This window comes from Parus major, chromosome 2 (genome assembly GCF_001522545.3).
Source record: "Parus major isolate Abel chromosome 2, Parus_major1.1, whole genome shotgun sequence".
Lineage (NCBI taxonomy): Eukaryota > Metazoa > Chordata > Aves > Passeriformes > Paridae > Parus > Parus major.
In genome coordinates this window covers 52539197-52558275 of record NC_031769.1, presented here as the reverse complement: position 1 = coordinate 52558275, position 19079 = coordinate 52539197, and the positions used below count along the sequence as shown (strand labels likewise).

The 19079-nt window shown below is 41.0% G+C and overlaps 1 protein-coding gene across 2 annotated transcripts in view; it reads right to left on the bottom strand.

The window, feature by feature from the left end:
- GLI3 (GLI family zinc finger 3) overlaps positions 1–19079 on the bottom strand; it is a 207140-nt gene that overhangs the window by 128890 nt on the left and 59171 nt on the right. For both annotated transcript variants that reach the window (XM_015618985.1, XM_015618988.1), the window contains exon 3: positions 11305–11547. In XM_015618985.1, coding sequence (XP_015474471.1) covers positions 11305–11547 — 243 coding nt within the window. The remainder of the gene's footprint in view (positions 1–11304; positions 11548–19079) is intronic.

The window sequence follows — 19079 nt, the reverse complement described above, 5'->3', positions numbered from 1 at the left end:
TGATTCCCTGATGAGTGGGAATTTCAGCGAAAGCAAGCTTTGTCATTTCAAAGTAGCAAATGCATTTTCATAAACAAACACTTATAAAGTGCCAATATATTATTTTGATAAATTCATGCTGATATTGACGACATTCCCATACCTTGAACACTGAGCACAAATGCAAAACCCACCAGTGCAGGCATGGGAATAAACCAGCAAAAGGATGATTTCTGATTCGGAAGCCAAACATCATCACTCCCCTCCTTTTAGAAACAGAAAGGGGGGTGAGGACAAAGAAAGAAAAGAAAAAGAAAGACAGCCAAAACCAGCAGGCTAAGTAGAGTAACCGGAAGCGTACAATTTACTGCTAATGGTTCAGTGTCTGCAAAGGACTGCTCAAGCTGTGCTCAACAAAAACTCAGTAATAGCCAAAGAGGGAAGTAAAAAAAAGGCAAGATGTTTGGCTTTACTTTCTGTCAAATACTGTTAAATATGAGCCACTTAAAAAAATAGAATGAAAGAATTCAATAATGCTTTGTACAGGTGGTAGTGAGGTCCCTGCCTGGGCCTTCAGACAAAACCATTCCCACGTAAACCTTAAAGAGGATTAATCCTCAAGGGCCACTGTAATGAGACCTTAAAAGGCTGAACAACAGCAGCCTATCACGGAGGGAAGCAGTAGCCTGCTCCCAGAAGTCTTCTCTAGCAGAGTTACATCAAAGCAAACTGGGACCAGATAGCAGGATTCTGCAAGAATCCCTTATCTCAGCGCTAGCGGATGCTTCTCCTCTGATTGTCTTGAACTGCCACCTGTCCCAGACATCTTTGAAGGCAATGCTAAGCCTGTGATGGATCTGACCTCCTTGAGCTGAGATTCTTTTATGTCTTTCTTCATTTTCTGCTCTGTTACATTCTTTCCCTGCAACGCACACTACATGAAACAAAGGGAGTTCTCACTCCTTGACTTACTGTCCCCAGCTATTTGAAAGCAAAAAAACAATGTTAAGGATTATACTTCACCCGCAATATGGAGCTGTCCTCAGGAGACAAGCCTCTTATTTTTGAGAGTTATAACTAGATGGCTTTTACACGAAGGGACTTTAAAATGAGGTTCAACATTGCTGGGAGCCAAGATATGAAAGCTGCATATCAGAGATAGCTTAAAAAAACAAAAAGGTTTGTAATACAGAAGTATACAAAAAATCACATTACGAAAATGAGCAGGAAAATAACCAGGAAGCACCAAGCCTCAGAGAAAACACCAAATTATTGTAGTATGTATATGCATCCCATGTTGTTCACCAATAGCCTTTAATACCAGTGTCCACCATACAGTGACAAAATCATCCTAGATTAAAAGAAAAAGAACTGGTCACTACAAATAAAACAGCAGGTCTTCTACCTGAGACATGCGCCCACAATGACATAAAGTATTACACCCGGCTCCCACAAAGGGATATGGCTTCACCACAAATGTTTCACATCAGGGTTGGTTTGTAACCAGTGATGCGCTGGCAACCACACTCGCGCTGACTTGGTGACACGTACTTGTAGTAGGATCAGTCAGAGTTACTGAGCTGATGATAAATTCAGGGGAGTATCATCCGATTTTTATCTCATAGCTAGCTACAAGCCATAATATACAAGTCACCATGGCTCTAAAAGGGCTGGCTGGGGAGGAATACTGCTACAACCCCCACCTCTGGTTTCCCACTTTTGCACTCAATTAATTCTGGACTATTTTATAAGTCCTTTTCTTCTAAGTACATGGCACTGTCAGAAGAAGAAGCAAAATATAGCTAGGCTGAAGTGGATTGCTGCCTGCCAGAAGCACCTCTCAGTTCCCCATGCTGACAAAATAAAAGGGTGTCATTAGTTGCAGTTAGGTGGGATTCATGGAAGCACTATGCAGCAGGATGGAAGCAGAAAGAGTAAGCACCCTTCTTGAGTGCTTTTGAAGCTCCCTAGGAAATCACAGCTGGAAGAATTCAACCAGCCATATAAATGGCAAGATTCTGAATCAAACAGCTGAGCTAGACTCTGTGAAAGACTGCAGCAAACAATGAGCAGACATAGAGTCTGAATAATAAGTTAAAAAAAAGGCATTACATGGAAAACACTGAGCAGACCCTGGCATTTTCTGGAGCCAAGACCTACCGGCACACGTTGCCAAATAAATGTGGCCTAGAGGCATGCTCAGAAGGAATGTGAAGATGGCTTTTTCCCCATCTATAAAACAATTCCCACAACAGGGTATTGTACTTCAAGACCACAGAGCAGTGCCAGGCTAAGCACCAGACTCCCATTAGGAAAATAGAAAAGTTGTTTCTCAACAGACAGCAGAGCACACCATTTCAGATGAGTGTCCTCCTCAGAATTGTGCCAATACCTTGTGTAACCTTAACAAAGAGTATCCACATCTACATCAGCTCTTAAAGCCAGCCCAGAGGCCACCCCCTCATGGTAAGGCACGACAACCTTGCATTTTGCCAGCCTCCAGGCACAGCCAGCAGCAACTGGGCCAACATGTCTCTGGCCCAGCAGGACCTGCATGCCCAGGCAGCCCCCACGTGTTAAAGCAACACAGGCAACACTCCCACGGGCTATTTACTAAAAAATTCCAGACAGGGAGGCTGGTCACAACACAGAGACACAGCATGCTTTAACCCACCTGTACAGACCACCTTTTCAGAGCAGAATACACACAAAACTCCCATCTATGGGACGAACCACTGCAACAGCCTTTGTCCTCCTCGACTCTGGTTTATAATGCACAAAGGATGAATGGTAGTACTAAACGTTGGATGTGTGTTAATCTGATAAATAACTACTGAAGAAATGTGCTATCTTCCCACAAGAAGTGGAAATATTTTCACAGGTCAGCATTCTGTGCTTCATTTAGGTTTTTAGTTTATTCTGTGGGATCATATGAAGCCAAATCAGGCCTTAAGCCTTTATTTAAAGGGGTTTCCTCCATTTTGCTTTATGTGTTTAAATTAAAAACAAAAGAAAATTAACCAAAAACCTGTAAGAGTGAAAAAAAGCACAGACCATAGCCATTGCCAGTCTCATGCAATGTAAAGACTTAGATGAGCAGGACATACATCAGGCTTTCCACATCAAACATCCCAAATACTGGGCAGGTCAATAATTATCTAGCAATGTATGATTAGTGCTCCTCTTTTCCCTCCTATTTAAAAGAAAATAAAAATTCCACTCCTATCATAGTGGTAATTAATGTTTTTGATGTCTGGCACCAATTTTATTGTTAACAGCACTGTTAGTTCAGTGGTGTTAATGCCAATTCAAATATTGTCCAGCATGAAGAACAGCTTTGGTGCCAACAGCTTCCTATCACTGTACCATGCTGGCCCATCCCGGTAAAGTGAGAAACCAATGTTTATACATAATATAGGCCTTGATCCAAATTTCAGTCATCCAAGTAACCCAATTCTATTTCTACAACAACGTCTAACAGAAGTCAAGGCAAAAGCTTGTAGTTTTCCTAAGTTGTATCTATATATAGGCTGGTGAAAAAACCAAAAACACACCAATCAAATTCAGTACCTTTTCACACTAAGGAGTCTGACATGCTGGAATGAAATTTAATTCAACACATTCTAACTCGTTAGTTATTTGCTTCAACACTCAGTATGGTGTTAGACTCAGCCATTACTATAATCAGACATTTATTGTGAAGTATTTCATATGCCATTACTTTTGGCTTGTTACCACTGGCTACTTCAATGGGAGAACGGAGGAATAACAATGTTCAGCTCTTCATCTGCAAAATGGTAACACAGATTCTTGGCAATTATTGTTTTAAACTACAACTATCATGGAGAACAGGCAAGATAAAAGGGTAGAATCTAAGGCAAGTGGGGATTATTTTAAAGTTTATTGAAGGCAGCAGCTGTTGATTCATTGAATTCTCTGGGTTCTGGATCAGCATCATTCAACTGTTTGGGAAAAATGATGGCTCAGGGCAGCACTGAAATGTGAAAGGGAAATTAGAATAGGGGACCCTCTATACTACCTTATTCAGTGTGAAGCATGAAAGAAGCATAATTGAGATTAGAAAGTGATTCTGTTATCTGGTGAGCTATCTGTTTTGAACTCCAAAAAGCTGCAAGACAATAAAAAAAAAATGAAGTAAAATCAAAAGACTATTTAGTTAAGTGATAACTCTTACTTTTAAAAGGAAGGATGAAGATATAAAAACCTGTCCATACATACGTTGTCACGCATATATTGCCTTTCCTGCTGCTGTGTACCCACCAGCACACATGCCAATGACTACACGGCAACACAGCTTTAAAACTCAGCTATGAATACATGGGTATTGAGGATAATACAGCTTCCCTGCACTGGCTGCCTCGGCTGTAAGCTATATTATGAGAAATCAATAAAGGCAGCCAGTATGGGTAAGCATTCCTGACATGATCTCCAGACTCAAATGTGGTCCACTCAGCAAGCTCAAGAGCCCCAGTTGTAAGTAATTTGAGCAGTATTTTAGTAAGAGTTTAGAGAGTACTGTGTAAACTACCAAGGCTAAGAGGTAAAGAGCCAGACTGAGGAAGCTAATTGTTCTAGTAGGTGTGAATAAAAGGAAGTAGAGGCTATGGCTAAGTGGCTCTCCTCCTAAGTACTGAGCTCAATCAACAGGAATAAAGTATCTGCTAGCCATCCTGAAATTGGTTTTGCAACAAAAGCATTTAAATTGTTTTATTGCTACGGTTTCCTTAACAAAAGCTGGATAATAACAGCAGAGATGACTCCAAAATATCTGAACTTAAATGTTTGTTTTCCAGATTTAGACACTACAACTGAGGATTCTGCTGCCTAAATACATAGGGCCATCTTAGATCCCTGATATATCTGGACATTCATACAGAGTTAAAAGACATGACCCAGGATGCAGGGGTTGGCCAGGCTGGCAGTCAGACCACTTAGGATCCTCATAGGCATGAAAATGGCACTCAAATTCCAATCTCTACTTAGGCAACTAAATTCCCTCTAGTAACATTGACCAGAGAGAGCCCCAATGCAAGAGCACCATCTCACATTTTTCCCCACCTTCCAGCTGCTGATTCCACAGCAGTTGCACTATAGGCACACAAGATCAGCCCAAATGCACTAAAGACCTTCTGTTTTAAAAGCATTGTGACAAATGTCCATGTATCAAGGGATACAACAACTTTGAAGCTTTTCACTCTCTCCTGATTTAGGGACAGCTGATCTGCCTTGATGCTCAAGAGATGAATTACATTATTTCTTAGCTTTTTCTTCACAGTTCTTAACCATGACCCTGTAGCTCTGAGCAATGAATTCTGCCTCTTTCCATGAAGGCATTATTCAACAAATACATATGTAAAGCAGCTAAAAAAAAAACAACTTTATCTGGAAAAAACTAATCAAATCCATTAGAGAAGTGTTTTTGCATTTGTCCTACCTTAATCTTCTCTGTTCTTTAAATAAACAAACAAAAAAAACCAAAACAAAAAAACACCACACATAAAACCTCACTCCACAGCTTCCTTAGGTGCACTTGAACACCAAAATAAGGAGACATTAATAGAACATTTTTAACATGCTTCTCAAAGCATTTTTAGAACTTTGAAGTCCAGCAGAATTACAGGGCTAGAAGTAATTTTTATAAATTCTTCTTACTTAGAAATAAGAAATCTCAAACATTCTTCCCTACCAAATTAAAAAAACAAAAAACAAAAAAACACTCAAACAAAACACCTAACAAACAAACCCAAAAAACAAAAATAAACAAAGCAAACCAAACAAAAAAAATTACCCAAACCTACAAAATCACCTTTCAATTGCTCAATCACATTACACTTCAATGCTTTCCAGATACTGGCAGTTCTGGAGTCTGTCTCATGCTGAGGAGAGAAAAAATGCACGAGAAGGAGGAACGTATCTACATACTGTAAATCTACAGGTGCAATTGTTACTTCCAAATGAGACCCTCACACAGGGGCAGCAACTCCAGGGCTCTCAGGAGACACTGCTGGTTTCACGGGCCTCCAGAGAAATGGGTAGGAGTACTTGTAATGAGCAATTTCAAAAACAACACAGGAGGTTTGGAAGGCTTCTTGGAGAAGCTATTTCAACTTATAAGCTGCTAAGCTTACAAGGTCTGCAGCACCTTCCTAAATTTCACACTGAAGTTGCCTCTGAGCATTAATTTGAATTTGAGAACAGTGATGTTTTTTTGTTGGAGTCTATTGAAAAATACTTTAGACTTTTTCTATTCTATTCACTGTTTTTTCTATTGAAAAATATTTTAGACTTTTAATCCCAAAAATGTTTTTGCAAACACACTAATTTTTTTAAGGACCCACACTTCAGTTGCTCAGCTGACATGAGCAGTCTGACATTCACTTTTCTAAAATAGGCTTTTTTCCTTGTGAGTTCTATTAAAAGCTTTAGATTTGGCTTTTTTCAACTACTCCTACTTGACAACATTTGGAAACCACCCCATAAATCACTGTCAGCAGAGAGTTTTGTTACTAGAGTGCTTAAGCCTCTCCCCTGCAAAATGCTGTGGAGTTGAAGTAGGATCCAGATTCTCAGAGGCCAAACACAGTTTGAAATTGAAGAGTGCCTAAATGTATTTAAAGACTCTGACCCTAAATCTCAACAAGGATTCTCCACTGACATTCTTCTACCACTGTCCAACCAGGTCAGGTAGAAACTCTCTAAAAAAGTTGTCCTGGTCTTCTGCCACCCAAAGACACTGGGAAACTAGAGGTGAGATAAGAAAAGTGCCTGCTTTGGGGCTATCCAGAAGTGTCTCAGTTGTCTCTCCTGAGTCCCAAATTATGCCAGAGAAATGAAAAGGGAGGCCACCACCTACCCCTCTGTATGCCCTTTCCATGAGCTGGTGGTGGTTTTCCATGACCCATCTGGATGGCTCTCACTGTCAAATGTGCCACACATCGCTGGCCACTGTGGTTCAAGAGTCTCTGCCATGAAAAGTCATTGCTTTCCACTTACTGAATTTTAAAAGTGTTTCCAGCTAACACTTTCCTTTTTTAGAAATGGAATACAATTCCCCCTTTTTTTTTCCCCACAATCCCTTTTCCTTTCCTATAGGGATATGAAAGAAGGGGAATTCTTGTCAACAGAAATTAAAACTAGTAAATGAACAAGTGCACCTAGTGAACCAGCATGGTATTTCTCTTGCTGGGGTCTTTTGTTCATGTTGCAAATTGATTTTGAGGTGACACTAACACTGGGTAATCTAACTTGGGCAGTTATGCAAGGCCCAGTCCTTACAAAGCTAAGTCCAAGAACAGTCAGTGGGAACTCAGGGCAATCAATATTTGTAGGGCTAATCCTATGAAATGTGCAATAAGCAGTTCCCACTTCCCCAGATAGATACAGAAGCTTCAAAACCAGCAAAAAAAATCCTTGGTAAGAAGAGGGGGGAAAAAACCAAAACAAAAACAAAAGGAAAAGGAAAAAGGAAAAAAAGAATAAGAAAGAAAGGAGTGAGTCCTGCTTTCAGCTAGTGCAACCTCTTTGAGATGAAGTGATTTACTGCAAAGAAAATCCTGCAAGGGCCATACATTCCTGTATATATAAATTTTTGGATCAGAGCCAAGTGATCTGTCACTGCTTTTTACTTAAGATAATTCTTCAGGTTTTGCTAATTAGGTACTAACAATTCTTTCAGATGAGCTGTGTAACCCAGGGAAGAATATCAACAGTATGTTTTAAATCAAAGTGTTTACATCAGGAATGATTCATTTTTTCCATGAGGAATGACTTGTGAGACAGGCAGTCTTAGCACTGCCATAAATCTACATGAAAATTAAAATTGTGGAACAGAATAACAAAGGCAAGTTGCTATCCCCATCTTCCCTGCCTCAGCCCCAACCCTAGAGATGGAATTTACATTAACAAGGGGCTCCAACTACCACTGGAATTAGTGTCTGAGAAACTCAGGATTTTAAATCCTTCTAAGAAACACTGTGATTAAGGTCAGTAACTCTGCTCTCCTCAACAAAGAAAAGAAGCTAACTCCAGCACTTCTGTCATCTGTTCTAAAGCCTTTTTAAAGAAAAAAGTTTTTAAAAAGTTGAACAAACAGAAACACATACCCTCTTCTTTTGTGGGCTGTGTTTAAATAGTGGTTAAGAAATCCGTAACAAAAAAAAAGGACAGAAAAGGAAAGTTTCTGGTTTAGGCCTGTGTTTTCCCTTTCATCTGTTGGAGGATAGAAGGCTGTGAGCTGAGCATGGGACTGCACTCACATTCTCAGTTGCTAAATGGTTGAGGGGCTCTCCGACGGTGCAGAAGGGCCAGCTCCATAGCATGTTTCATCCCAGCTGTTTGAAAAGCTGGTTCACTTGAAACACAACCATTATCTCCACCCACACTCTGCAGGAGAGCAAACTCCCCCTCAATGAGGGATTTATTCCACACTTATGATAACTATTATTACCAACATTTACAACATCAGTCATTTTAATTAGAAAAAAAATTAAAGCAAAAAAGATCCTGCAATGCACAAACAGACACATACATATTCACATGTAAAAATGCAAAGCACTCAAGTTGTTTCTATTAGCTGCAGCTCATGGAAGGGATATGCATTCCACACACAACTGACTTAAACACTCTTTTTCTTTTTTTGAATCATAAAAATATACAGATGTCTTTCTTCTAAAAGATTATTTTCCCTTTCCCTGTGTTACAGGAAGCCTGCCCACACTTTTAAATACAAAGTCGGTATAAAAAGAGGCACAAATTAGGTATCTTGAAAAGTCTATATTTTCCAGCCACAGAGAAACTAAGAAATTACTGTGAGTGTTTACACATCCGACTATGTTAAATTAAAATGTTTTCTATTCATATGCCCAGCAAAACTGTCAAGAAATAAGAAAGGAAAACAATGGAATCTCTAGTTCTTTACCTGTTGCTACAGTTTACATTATTCAGCCTTCTTCACATGGACCACTAAAAGTGTCAGTCTGAATACAGTCGACACTCTGATGAAAGCATATCCTACATATATAAATGATACAACTACTATGAAAATTTCAGTAAGACTGTCTGCTTTCCTATAAATCTAACTAGACATTTGTCTTTTTAGTTGTCTCTCTGTATCATAGCTATTAAAGGTAAATAAAAGCATGATGGCTCTTTTTATGACATTAATAGCTTGAGGGACTTTATAAATCAGTGAATACAAATGTACTACTCATTACAGGAGAGGGAAGCAGGTTTGTCCATCTGATGCTTTCTGACTTAGATTTCTGCTTTAAGATCTTGTTGCTCATTTAAAATTAACTCATCTCCTGTTTCTCTACTGCCGTATGGTGGGTTAACTTCTGGTGTTCTCTCAACTTTTGACATCAATGTTTTTCTAGTAGTCTAACTAGCTAGCATTAATGGTCACAATACAGACACAGTAGCTTCATTAAATCTTGACAACTCTTGTCAAAAGGTGAATTTGAGAAAATAAACCAAAATAAACTCATTGTAAACCACTCAGACACATCCTGACTGACCAGATCTTTTTCTTCTGTCTGAACCTTCAGTAATTTCAGCAACATTTTGAAGAAGATTTAAGGGGTGATCTGGCAGCTGGTCAGATGGTCAAAATGGCAATCTTCCCCACTAAATTCAGTGTAAGGTTTGTTGTTTGTTTGAGGTTTGTTTTTGTCACACATTTCATTTCTCCCCAGCTGTACTGCCTACAAACAGAGAAGCTATTTTGCTTCCCAAATAATACTTGCTTGTTTTGATGGGTTTCTTTTAAGCTAGATTTGGGCATTTGTTAACCAGAAGCTAGGAATGGTGCCTCCAGCCCCCGAGGTAATACTTGCATGCACTGCTGTGCACGAGTGGCATTTGCACTCATGCCTCTCTGGCAGGAGTCTGCCACTGGTGTGCTGCAGCACATGCACCTCAACTGAGAGATGAGTAACTCCCCCGGAGGGTTTGAGCAGGTCTGTACGAGAGCAGGAAAGGAGGGTGTACAAAAACCCACTGACTACACTGAGAAAGAGCTCAAAAGCTTAACTGCAGACTTTTTCCTAAATACTGATCTAAACTATACAGACAACAAGTGTTCGTTTTCTCATAATACCTCCATCCTTATTAACAATCAGGCTCTTTTCTTTTTTTTTTTTTGAAGGAAGGAGGTTGGTGAGACTTAAGGTTGTGCAAGACATACTTTGATCTGCACCCTGATGAGTGAACATTCCCCTTTGCTGCTAGCCCAACTAATGAAGGGATAAAATTAGCTTTTATCCCTGGCACTTTCTTTAGCAAAAAAACATGCACTAATCAGCTGTCCTCACTAATCAGTCGTCTGGCTAATGACCTTTTGCCTTAAAACACTAAAATTTCTGAATGATGTTAAAAAAAAACCAGAAAACCAATACAGACTGCACTCTCTTTGTGGGTCTTAAGCCTATCATCTGGAATTGGAGACTGAAAGGTTAAATGGCAAATCTGTATCCTGACTGGGTGATAAATCTATAATCAAAAGGCACAAGCCTTGACACCTCAAGATGTACTTCATTACTACACAACTAAATGATCTTTTTTCTCTTTTTTTGTAAACTAGAAACAGATGAAAAAAAAATTACTTAACTACTTCATCCTTTGCCTGTGGAGAAATCCACTCCACATCTGTGTTCAAGTGTCAGTTAATTTCTTACTTTTTTATTAATGCCTGAACAGGAATTCAGAAGTTGAAACCATTTGCCTTTTTTCCTCCCCCTTACAACTTCAGGGTACTATAGCTGGGAAAGAAAATTGCAAAACCACTCCATCAAGCCTGCATTCTCAAACACACTCATGAATGTCTAAAAAAACCCTCCAAAACAAAACAGAGAGTACCAAAACACAAAAACAAGCCTTCCAATTCCCCGAATTCTCAGTGTACAAGGCACAGTCCTTCTTCCTCTCTGTAACATACTTTAACATTGTTTTAAAAGAGGGATTTTTAAGGCCTGTTTCATTTTCCTTCTCTGCTTTCTATAATGAGGCCCATTTTTCTTCATGTATTAAGGAGGTGGAGCAAAACAGAACCCTGGATGGCTGAGGAGGATTAGCAACAGATGAGATGTCCTGTGGAAGTCGCTTTGCAGAGGCCTGAAATAATTTCTAGCTGCAGTGCAACTTCACCCTGGTTTTTAACTTCAGGAAAAAGAGACTGCATTTACCACAAACACCACTCCCTCCAGATAAAACAGTTCTCCCTGGGGACGATGCAAAGTCACAAAATCACGTTAAATTTGGCAGCCTTCCAACTTTGCATCCCCAAATGAGCCAGCAATCAATACTCACGGTAATGAGGGTCCATGTAACCGTTTCGGGGGTCCATGGTAAAGAGCGTCCCGCGGTAAGGTACGGAAGGTTCGGGAAGGTGCGATATAGATCCATGGATCTCCTTCTTGATTAATGAGGCCCTTTCCTCACTCGACGTGGAAGGCTCTTCACTGATCTTGCCGAGGCCTTGCCCACCCTGCGGCTGCATTGTGATCGCGTTCCTTCTCTCTCTGTGATAGGTCTGCCCAGGACTTTCATCCTCTGCAAAAAAATGAGGGAGAAGAAAGAGAGAAGGGAAGAAAAAAGAGAGACACACACTTTTAGCCCATTTATAGCAAATACAATAAAGAAAAGTTCTCCCCCCGCTGCCCTCCTCCTCCTCCCGGTGTAAGTTTGTGACAGGAGGTGCCTGTGTGGCTGTGAGGGATGGCCTGGGGATGCTCGCCCGTTCGGAGCCGGCAGCAGCGGAGCAGTAGATCACCGTCACCCATGCACCGATGCTCCTACCAGCGGGGCTATCAATTGTGCAGGAACAGAGGCTTGCTGTTTCCCTGCCTCTGGGACAAGGAGGCTGGGAGCTCCCTGACAGGGAGTCAAGAAATGATTTCTCACATGGAGGAGAAGATGAACCCCACCAGCTGGGCCTAAATCATGCACAGCCACCCACCACAGCTCTGTAGCCCAGCTCCAGGTCCCTGGGGTTTGCCTGTGTGAGGGGCTGAAACCTTGCAGGGAGGTCAGCAGTGATCAGAACCAAGGTGGGCAACAATAAAATGGGTACAACTGCTCAAGATACAGGACCAGCAGCATCAGGCAGGCACAAACAAGGCCACCTGCTCTGGCAGTGTCACCATGCTGGTGCCTGTGCAGGATGGCTGAGTACACTCAACCACCTCTTTCTCCCATATCCACACAAACAAAGCCATAAACTCTGAATGAACAAGGCGGAACAAAAAGCAGGGGGAAAAATAATAATAATTAAGTGGGTCAAACCCAAGCCCTTGTTTGGAGTAAGCCTCTAGGCCTGTGGTACCAGTTGTAAAGGGAAAAGAGCCTCCTAACCATGGCTCTACCAGTCTTCCCTGCAGACAGCACCAGGACTAGGCACTAAAACAACCCACCGCTCCCACGTGAATTTTAACTCCTAGGGACTACACACACCCTTCAAAAACCAGACAAATGGTTCTGCTCCTCAGACGTGTTCCTAAGTATATTTCACACATGCCAAGTAGCAGAGGGGCTTTGCTAGGTACGTTAAGTCCCTAACGTAAACGCTCTCCCCTCCAGTTGCATTATTGGTTTAAAATAGAGATGTTTCTCTAAACAAGCATGATTGCTTGCTGGCTGTAGTCTTGGCCAATACCAATGCTCCAGGTACAGCCTTGTCCCAGCAACCATGCTGCACATGCAAATATACACCAATACATCTTGAAGGAGTAGTGATAAAGACTCTTCATTTCAAAGTTGCTCTGCAGTTCTAGAAGTACACAAAGAATCTCAAATTAAATGCTGGGCACAAAAACGGTAACTAGAAAAGGAAATGAAAACACCCTTAGGAAATAAACTAAAGTGCTCTTACTCTACAACCCACACGCAAGAAAGAATGATTGACACCAGCGCCAAGATTGCATTTCAGTTGTCAGAGATTTGAGGTCAGGGCTAAGTTTTCACTTGTACCTTTCCCTGGTGTACTTGTTCACAGAGCAAAAGCAGCAGCCAGCAATTCACCAGGTGACTACTTTCAGCAAGCCTGACACCAGCGTTACTCAACCTATGTGCCTTTATACGAATCAGATTAGAAACAGGCTCTGTACATACAGATACCTGGCCATTATATGAATAAACTAGCTACACCATTGCTTTGAATAAAATGCTAACCAGCTCTTTCCCTGCCCCTTCTCCCCCCAAGTAGCAACAACACAAAACCTCAGCAGCATAGCCTATTGAGCACTTAATTATTTTTCAATCTCCAAGTATTACAGCAACCAAGGTTTGCTGACTTATCAGCATCTTCCAGCAATGGAATTCTTTTTACAGCCAGTAATTCTACATACAGAGCTTTTCCAGGACTGGGTCTGAGGAGAAAGAGTTAATGGAAATAGACAACAACATTACAGAGTTTAAACCCTTTGCCCTTTTCTACTTTTTATTAATATGCACAGGCACTGGTCCCTGCTCTGGATTAGCAGGGTTTAAGGTTTCAACTTTTTACACTGAAGCTGGTTTTAGTTAGAGAACTGCAAATAGAGGACTAAAACTTTAAAACTTATATGAGCTTTTAGAAACCTGCTCGTATAACCAAAAAAAATATATATATATATAAATCACCCCAAAGATATATTTTCCATCAGGTTTCTCTTTAGCCAGAGTCTTTTATGTTAAATTTCAACCTAGAGTGAACTTTCACTGATGAGACGTAAATTCCTATAAAAATAGGGTATTACACTCCATTTGAAATTCTGACAGACTCTTAAGTAGAGCAAGCTAACCAGTGCTACAACAGTTCGGAAAGAAGAAAGCTACAGTGATTTGTGGGGCTGTATAATCACTCAGATGATCAGATAGGATTTCAGTTCTTTTACTTTTCCATATAAAGATAGTATTTGCTAAAACTGCCATCCTGGGATACAACAAGAAGCTGACATCTGACTGCGGGCTCCACTTTCATACTTTTATTCTCAAAACATGCATGTGTCATGAATCAAGGTATTAGTGACTGTTATGGAAAAGGCTGATTTTTCAAATTGCTGAATGAAATTCAAAACCTACATTCAGTAACTTAGAAATTAAAGGAAAAATATGGTTTGTTTTAATAAACTTTTCCCTTTTTTAGTTACTTGAGAAAAAAAGAAAGCAACACTAATTTTCCTTCTGCATCAACAATCTCCCTCCTCATTATGAAGTTCTTACCATGTGCCATTACAACTCAAAAGCGTCTGTATGTTTTCCGCCACCCAAAAATTGCCCCAGAACTATTTAACTGAACATGATGGCATTTTTGCAATAATAATAGTAAGGCTTATTAATCGGCCAAACAGCTCGCTAAGCATTGACTTCCCACCACTGGCTTGCTTGTGATAGGGGGTGGATGAGAGACTGGACAGCACCCACACTCCAGGACACTAAGAGCCAAGCAGTTTGCAGGAGTTCCCCCGGCGCCGAGCGGGAAACTCCTCCTGCAATAATGCTGCCGACTCTCACGGCAGGCAAGCCACTCCAGTGTGCCAAAAGGGGAAAGCTGTCTAATCTTGTTCTGGTTCAACTGAAGCGTTCAATAAAGTTTCAAGAGTAAGTGCGGGAAAAGCACGCCAGGCCAAATTATTGACAGAAACACGCTGTCCACCATGGCAACAAGTGGGATTCTAAAGCAAAAATGTAAGCAAACAGCCCACTTCTCCAGCAGCATCTGCCAAAGGGGTTTTACAGCCAAATAAGCGAGAGCCGTTCTGTTACCGCTCTGCTCACGTTTCAGATGTGGTCAGCTTTGGGGTCAAAAGAAACATCTGATTTATTAAAATGTTGCAGAGAGACAAATGCCAAAGTGAAAGATGAAGTTGGTGGCAACCCACCAACTCCAGTATAATTCCTCACACCTTTTGCCAGTGTAAGAGTGAAGGGTTAAATAAGAGAAGAAAAAAGCAATCATGCCCAAGAGCAATCTGCATAAGCTTCTCTTTCTTCACATACACCCTTTCTCTGACTTAACAAGCCAATAGCCAAAGACACATGTTAGAAGTGCCCAGTCTTGAATGATCACATTAATCCAGGATTCTCACATCCACTGAGAAATACCTGATTTAGTCCTGCTATTTTGATCAGAAGCCAATTTTATTAGAAGTGCTGAGCACCTCACTTAATGGAGCACCTCTCACTCAATCAAAAAGCTTTCTCAAAAAACTCACACTGGACAGCATGCCTGAATAAACACACTTTTAATTGCACAGCTAATTTACTCAGAAAGTTTTTAAAAAATCAGCACAAGACAAACCCTAATGCAAAAATCCTTTAAACTTTCTTTACCTGTTGAACTTTTTTGCTTTTTTTTACCATAGACCAAGACAAAGTAGAAGCTATTTTACTTTAAACCACCTGAAGTCAACGACTTAAAAAAAAGTTAAAATCTACTGATAGAGCACACTAAAAGTCAATCCCAACACACTTCAGAGACACCCCTGCTTAAACAGGAGAACACCAGCCCAGTTACATCTCTTAATATATTAAGTTTCATCACCATATTTCTGCCTGCAACTTCCAGAGAGCATTACTATCTCATGAGAGATCTGACAGCACTTCAGCTGAGTAAGAGAAAAAACAAGGTACTTACAACTCAGTCCAAGCGACCCTGGCTGGTGTTCCCTCTAAGCTCTTCTCTTGACCAAAATTCTCTGGCTACCAGGACATGGGCATTCCTCCCTCTTTTCCTCTCTCTCCTTTCTCTCTCCCCCCTCCACCCCCATCTCCCTCCCTCTCTCTCAGAGGCAGTGCTTCTCCCATTAGAGGAATTAAAAGTGGTTGGTGCCATGCTAAATTTAACAAGCTCATTAGTATTCTTCCTGTGTGCTTCCTAGTGAACTCTCCCTATTCAAGCAGCTCTCTCTAGCTGAGGGGTCAGGCGGCTAATCATTAAATCAAACTAATGTCACCCTATCACAATCAGCCTAAGAGAAGGAGGGTTTATTATTTCAGTTTATGCTAAATAAACGGTTTTACAAATGGTCTCCAAGCAAGGTCAACAGCAGCTTCAATTACAAGACAAACTTAACAAGAGTTGCTATAAACCAAGTGCTCCATATTGACCTAAGCACAAGCTCGGCTCTGCATATTGCCACTAGCAGGATTGTACAGGAATGCATATTGTAAAATAAAGGAAAGGGTAATCTTTTCTTTGCCAGAATTTGTGACTGCACAGAGACTGCTCATTCACCTCTCCCCAACCAGATTGCTGCTCAGCTCAATTCACCCCACACAAAGGCTGAAGACCAGACCTCAATGGACCGAGTGAAACATGTTCAAAACTAGGCTCTCTATTGTGACTGAATTTCTTAACATCTTTTCAAAAAGCGGAGAATGCCTTGAGGCTAAAGGAAGAAACAGGCTAATGGTGAATTGGGAATACTGAGCAAATTTCAGAGCCCTTTCCTCCTAGCTTTTGAGGTTGAAAGCAAGCTCTTTCCTTTCAAGTTTCAAAGTCCTTTTTCCTCCCGCAGTGTCACAGAAGGATTTGAAAAGAAGGTAATTGTGCTCACAGTCCCCCTGATCAGAGCTTACGTCCTATTTCTGGTATTTCAGAATACTTCTTGCAATAATGGTGCATATAGCTCAATCCCTTAACCGTCCTGCACTCTGCAATTGCTCATTAAATGAACAATTGCTGGTATAAAATGCCTTTTATGTTCAAGGTCTGGATATAAGATAAGCATTCTAGTACTCTAAATTTGGTTTACTAAGGAAACTCTCCATCATTAAATTACAAAACTGAAGTCAGAATATCAGTCTTTCCCAGAAAAGTAGCATTTTAGATACTGTGAGCCAGAAGGAAGGGGGAAGGTGGAATGTAAAAAAGATTGACTACTTAGATTCCAAACAGAAAAGATTCCTAAGTAAGAAAGCAATTTCCTTCCCATTTAAGAAAGTCTTAAGTTTTTGTCACCTGATATTTTCTTCCTAGAAATGACGCAATAGAGCAATTGCCAGGCTCATTAGGACACCTGTACCTGCACCTTCTTGCATACACACACTTTTCACTACTCTCTGACCACCTTAAGAGCAATGTCGGAGGAAACAAATCTGCAGGATTGTGCCAGCCTTTAAAAACAGCATATGTTGTAAGCAAGATTTTGTTTTGGGTGAGTACAATAGTTTAAATTGGACACTCTTGGTCCCCAGTTTGTCATTTGCCTGCATTTGGAGCAATAAGCACTCTGGAAACGCTAACACAGATATGAAGGATGATGCCCATTAATTGGTTTTAAAAATAGACTCCAATCACACCAGAGGCTACAAAATCTGCTAAATAACAATACTGTATGCAGTTTATTTGCAATGCTTAAGCATACCTTATACAAGACCTTTGTGCTCATAAATAACATACATTATCTGAGCTTACCACTGAAAAGGTACAGATTGCTATTCCCACTTGCAGTGAATTTTTAGCTTAGTTATTTTTTTTTTTATCCTATGTAGAGTATTTTACAAGAATTGATTTATAATCTTTGGAATATGAATACACAGCTCTTTTGTGGTTTTGTTTGTTTTAAAAAACACGTTGTACTCTTTTGCTGTCAACTTTAGCTTTCATTGGAAGAAAAAGGATTTATCAATGAAGGAGAGAGCAGACCCAAGCCCTATAATACCTACCTAATACTCCACACACACTCCATTATTTTCCTCCAGTGACACATACATTCATTTTTGCTGCATCTGCTGCACAGCTCAGTTCATCTCCTTTTTTGACAGTACAGAGCAGGACAGAACACAGTGCATCAATACAGTGCCTATGACTTTGGAAACAGAGCCTGATCATGCCTTCCTTTGGGTCAGTGGCAGAGTTCCCACTGACCTGGACAAGACAAAACTGGGCCTGTAGAGAGCTCACACCACTTCAACACTAAACCAGCAAAGCATTGTTATCAGAACATTACTCACAGCCTTTTCCAAATGTGTGAGTAACTCTTCCTCAAGATGAATGGGGAGCCCCAGAATGGCACAAAGCAGCTTAAAAAAGGTAAAGCTTTTCAGACCCCTCAATTAGAGAGAGCCTTGTTGGTAGCAATGTCTTTATCTCAATTTATCTCAACCAGTCCAGATGACTTTACAGTGCTTGTTACCTCTCCAGCCACTCCCAACTAAAACCAATTAGGAAATTATATAAAATAACACCTTTAAAATTTCATACAAGCAAACACCTACGGTATTTAACTGAGGGTCTGCATCTACAAATCCCTGCATCAGACCTATAGTAAAATGCTAAAAATCTCATATAAGCTGAAAAAATCCTACTTAGGAAACACAAGAGATAGCTGCAGACACAGCTACCTACACAGCAAGGCAGAGTGCTGTGGAAACCTCCTTGTCAGTCCCAGGACTCAGCCTCAGATGGCAGACAAAGAGGGCAGGAGGCAGGGCTGGGCTGCCTTACACATGATCCTGCATCTCACTGATCATGCAGGACATGTGAAAGAAAAAGGAGTAACATTTGGGCACATGCCTGAAGTTACTGACCTGACACTTGAGCCATCCCGCTCTCTTCAATGACTTCAGAACAAGCTGCCGAAGTTGCTTGCCGTGAACCAGATTTCCGCAGTATCCTGTTGGCCAAGCTTGCCTCGAGCTGCCCAGCTGAACCACCACCTAGCCAAGATGTGGAGCTTGAACCCATGCAATGCCCAGCCACAGCCCCAGCCTGCAGTCCTGAGATTTTCTGGGAACCTAATGGAGGGACGAATTCTCAGCAACTTGCAGGGCCAGGCTCCGAAGAAGCGGAGCCTAACGTCTGAACAAGCCCTCTCACAGCCCGCTTCCACACGGGCTTTAAAATAACAAAAACAAACAATTTAAATCAAAACAGCTGAAAGCCATTTTCTCCCTTCCCAAGTTCAGGGCTACATGTTTCTCCTATGGCAGACAGTGGATTACTGCGGTGATACTTAACACCGCTGGCGAGTGCAGCCCCCAGCACTCTGGTTTAGGTGTTAGTGACGACATTGACTGCGGCAGGAGAAACACTAAACCCTGCGCCTAGGTACCAAGCAGGTGGCAAGATTTTAAATTTACCTTTGTGGCGCCTACAAGGC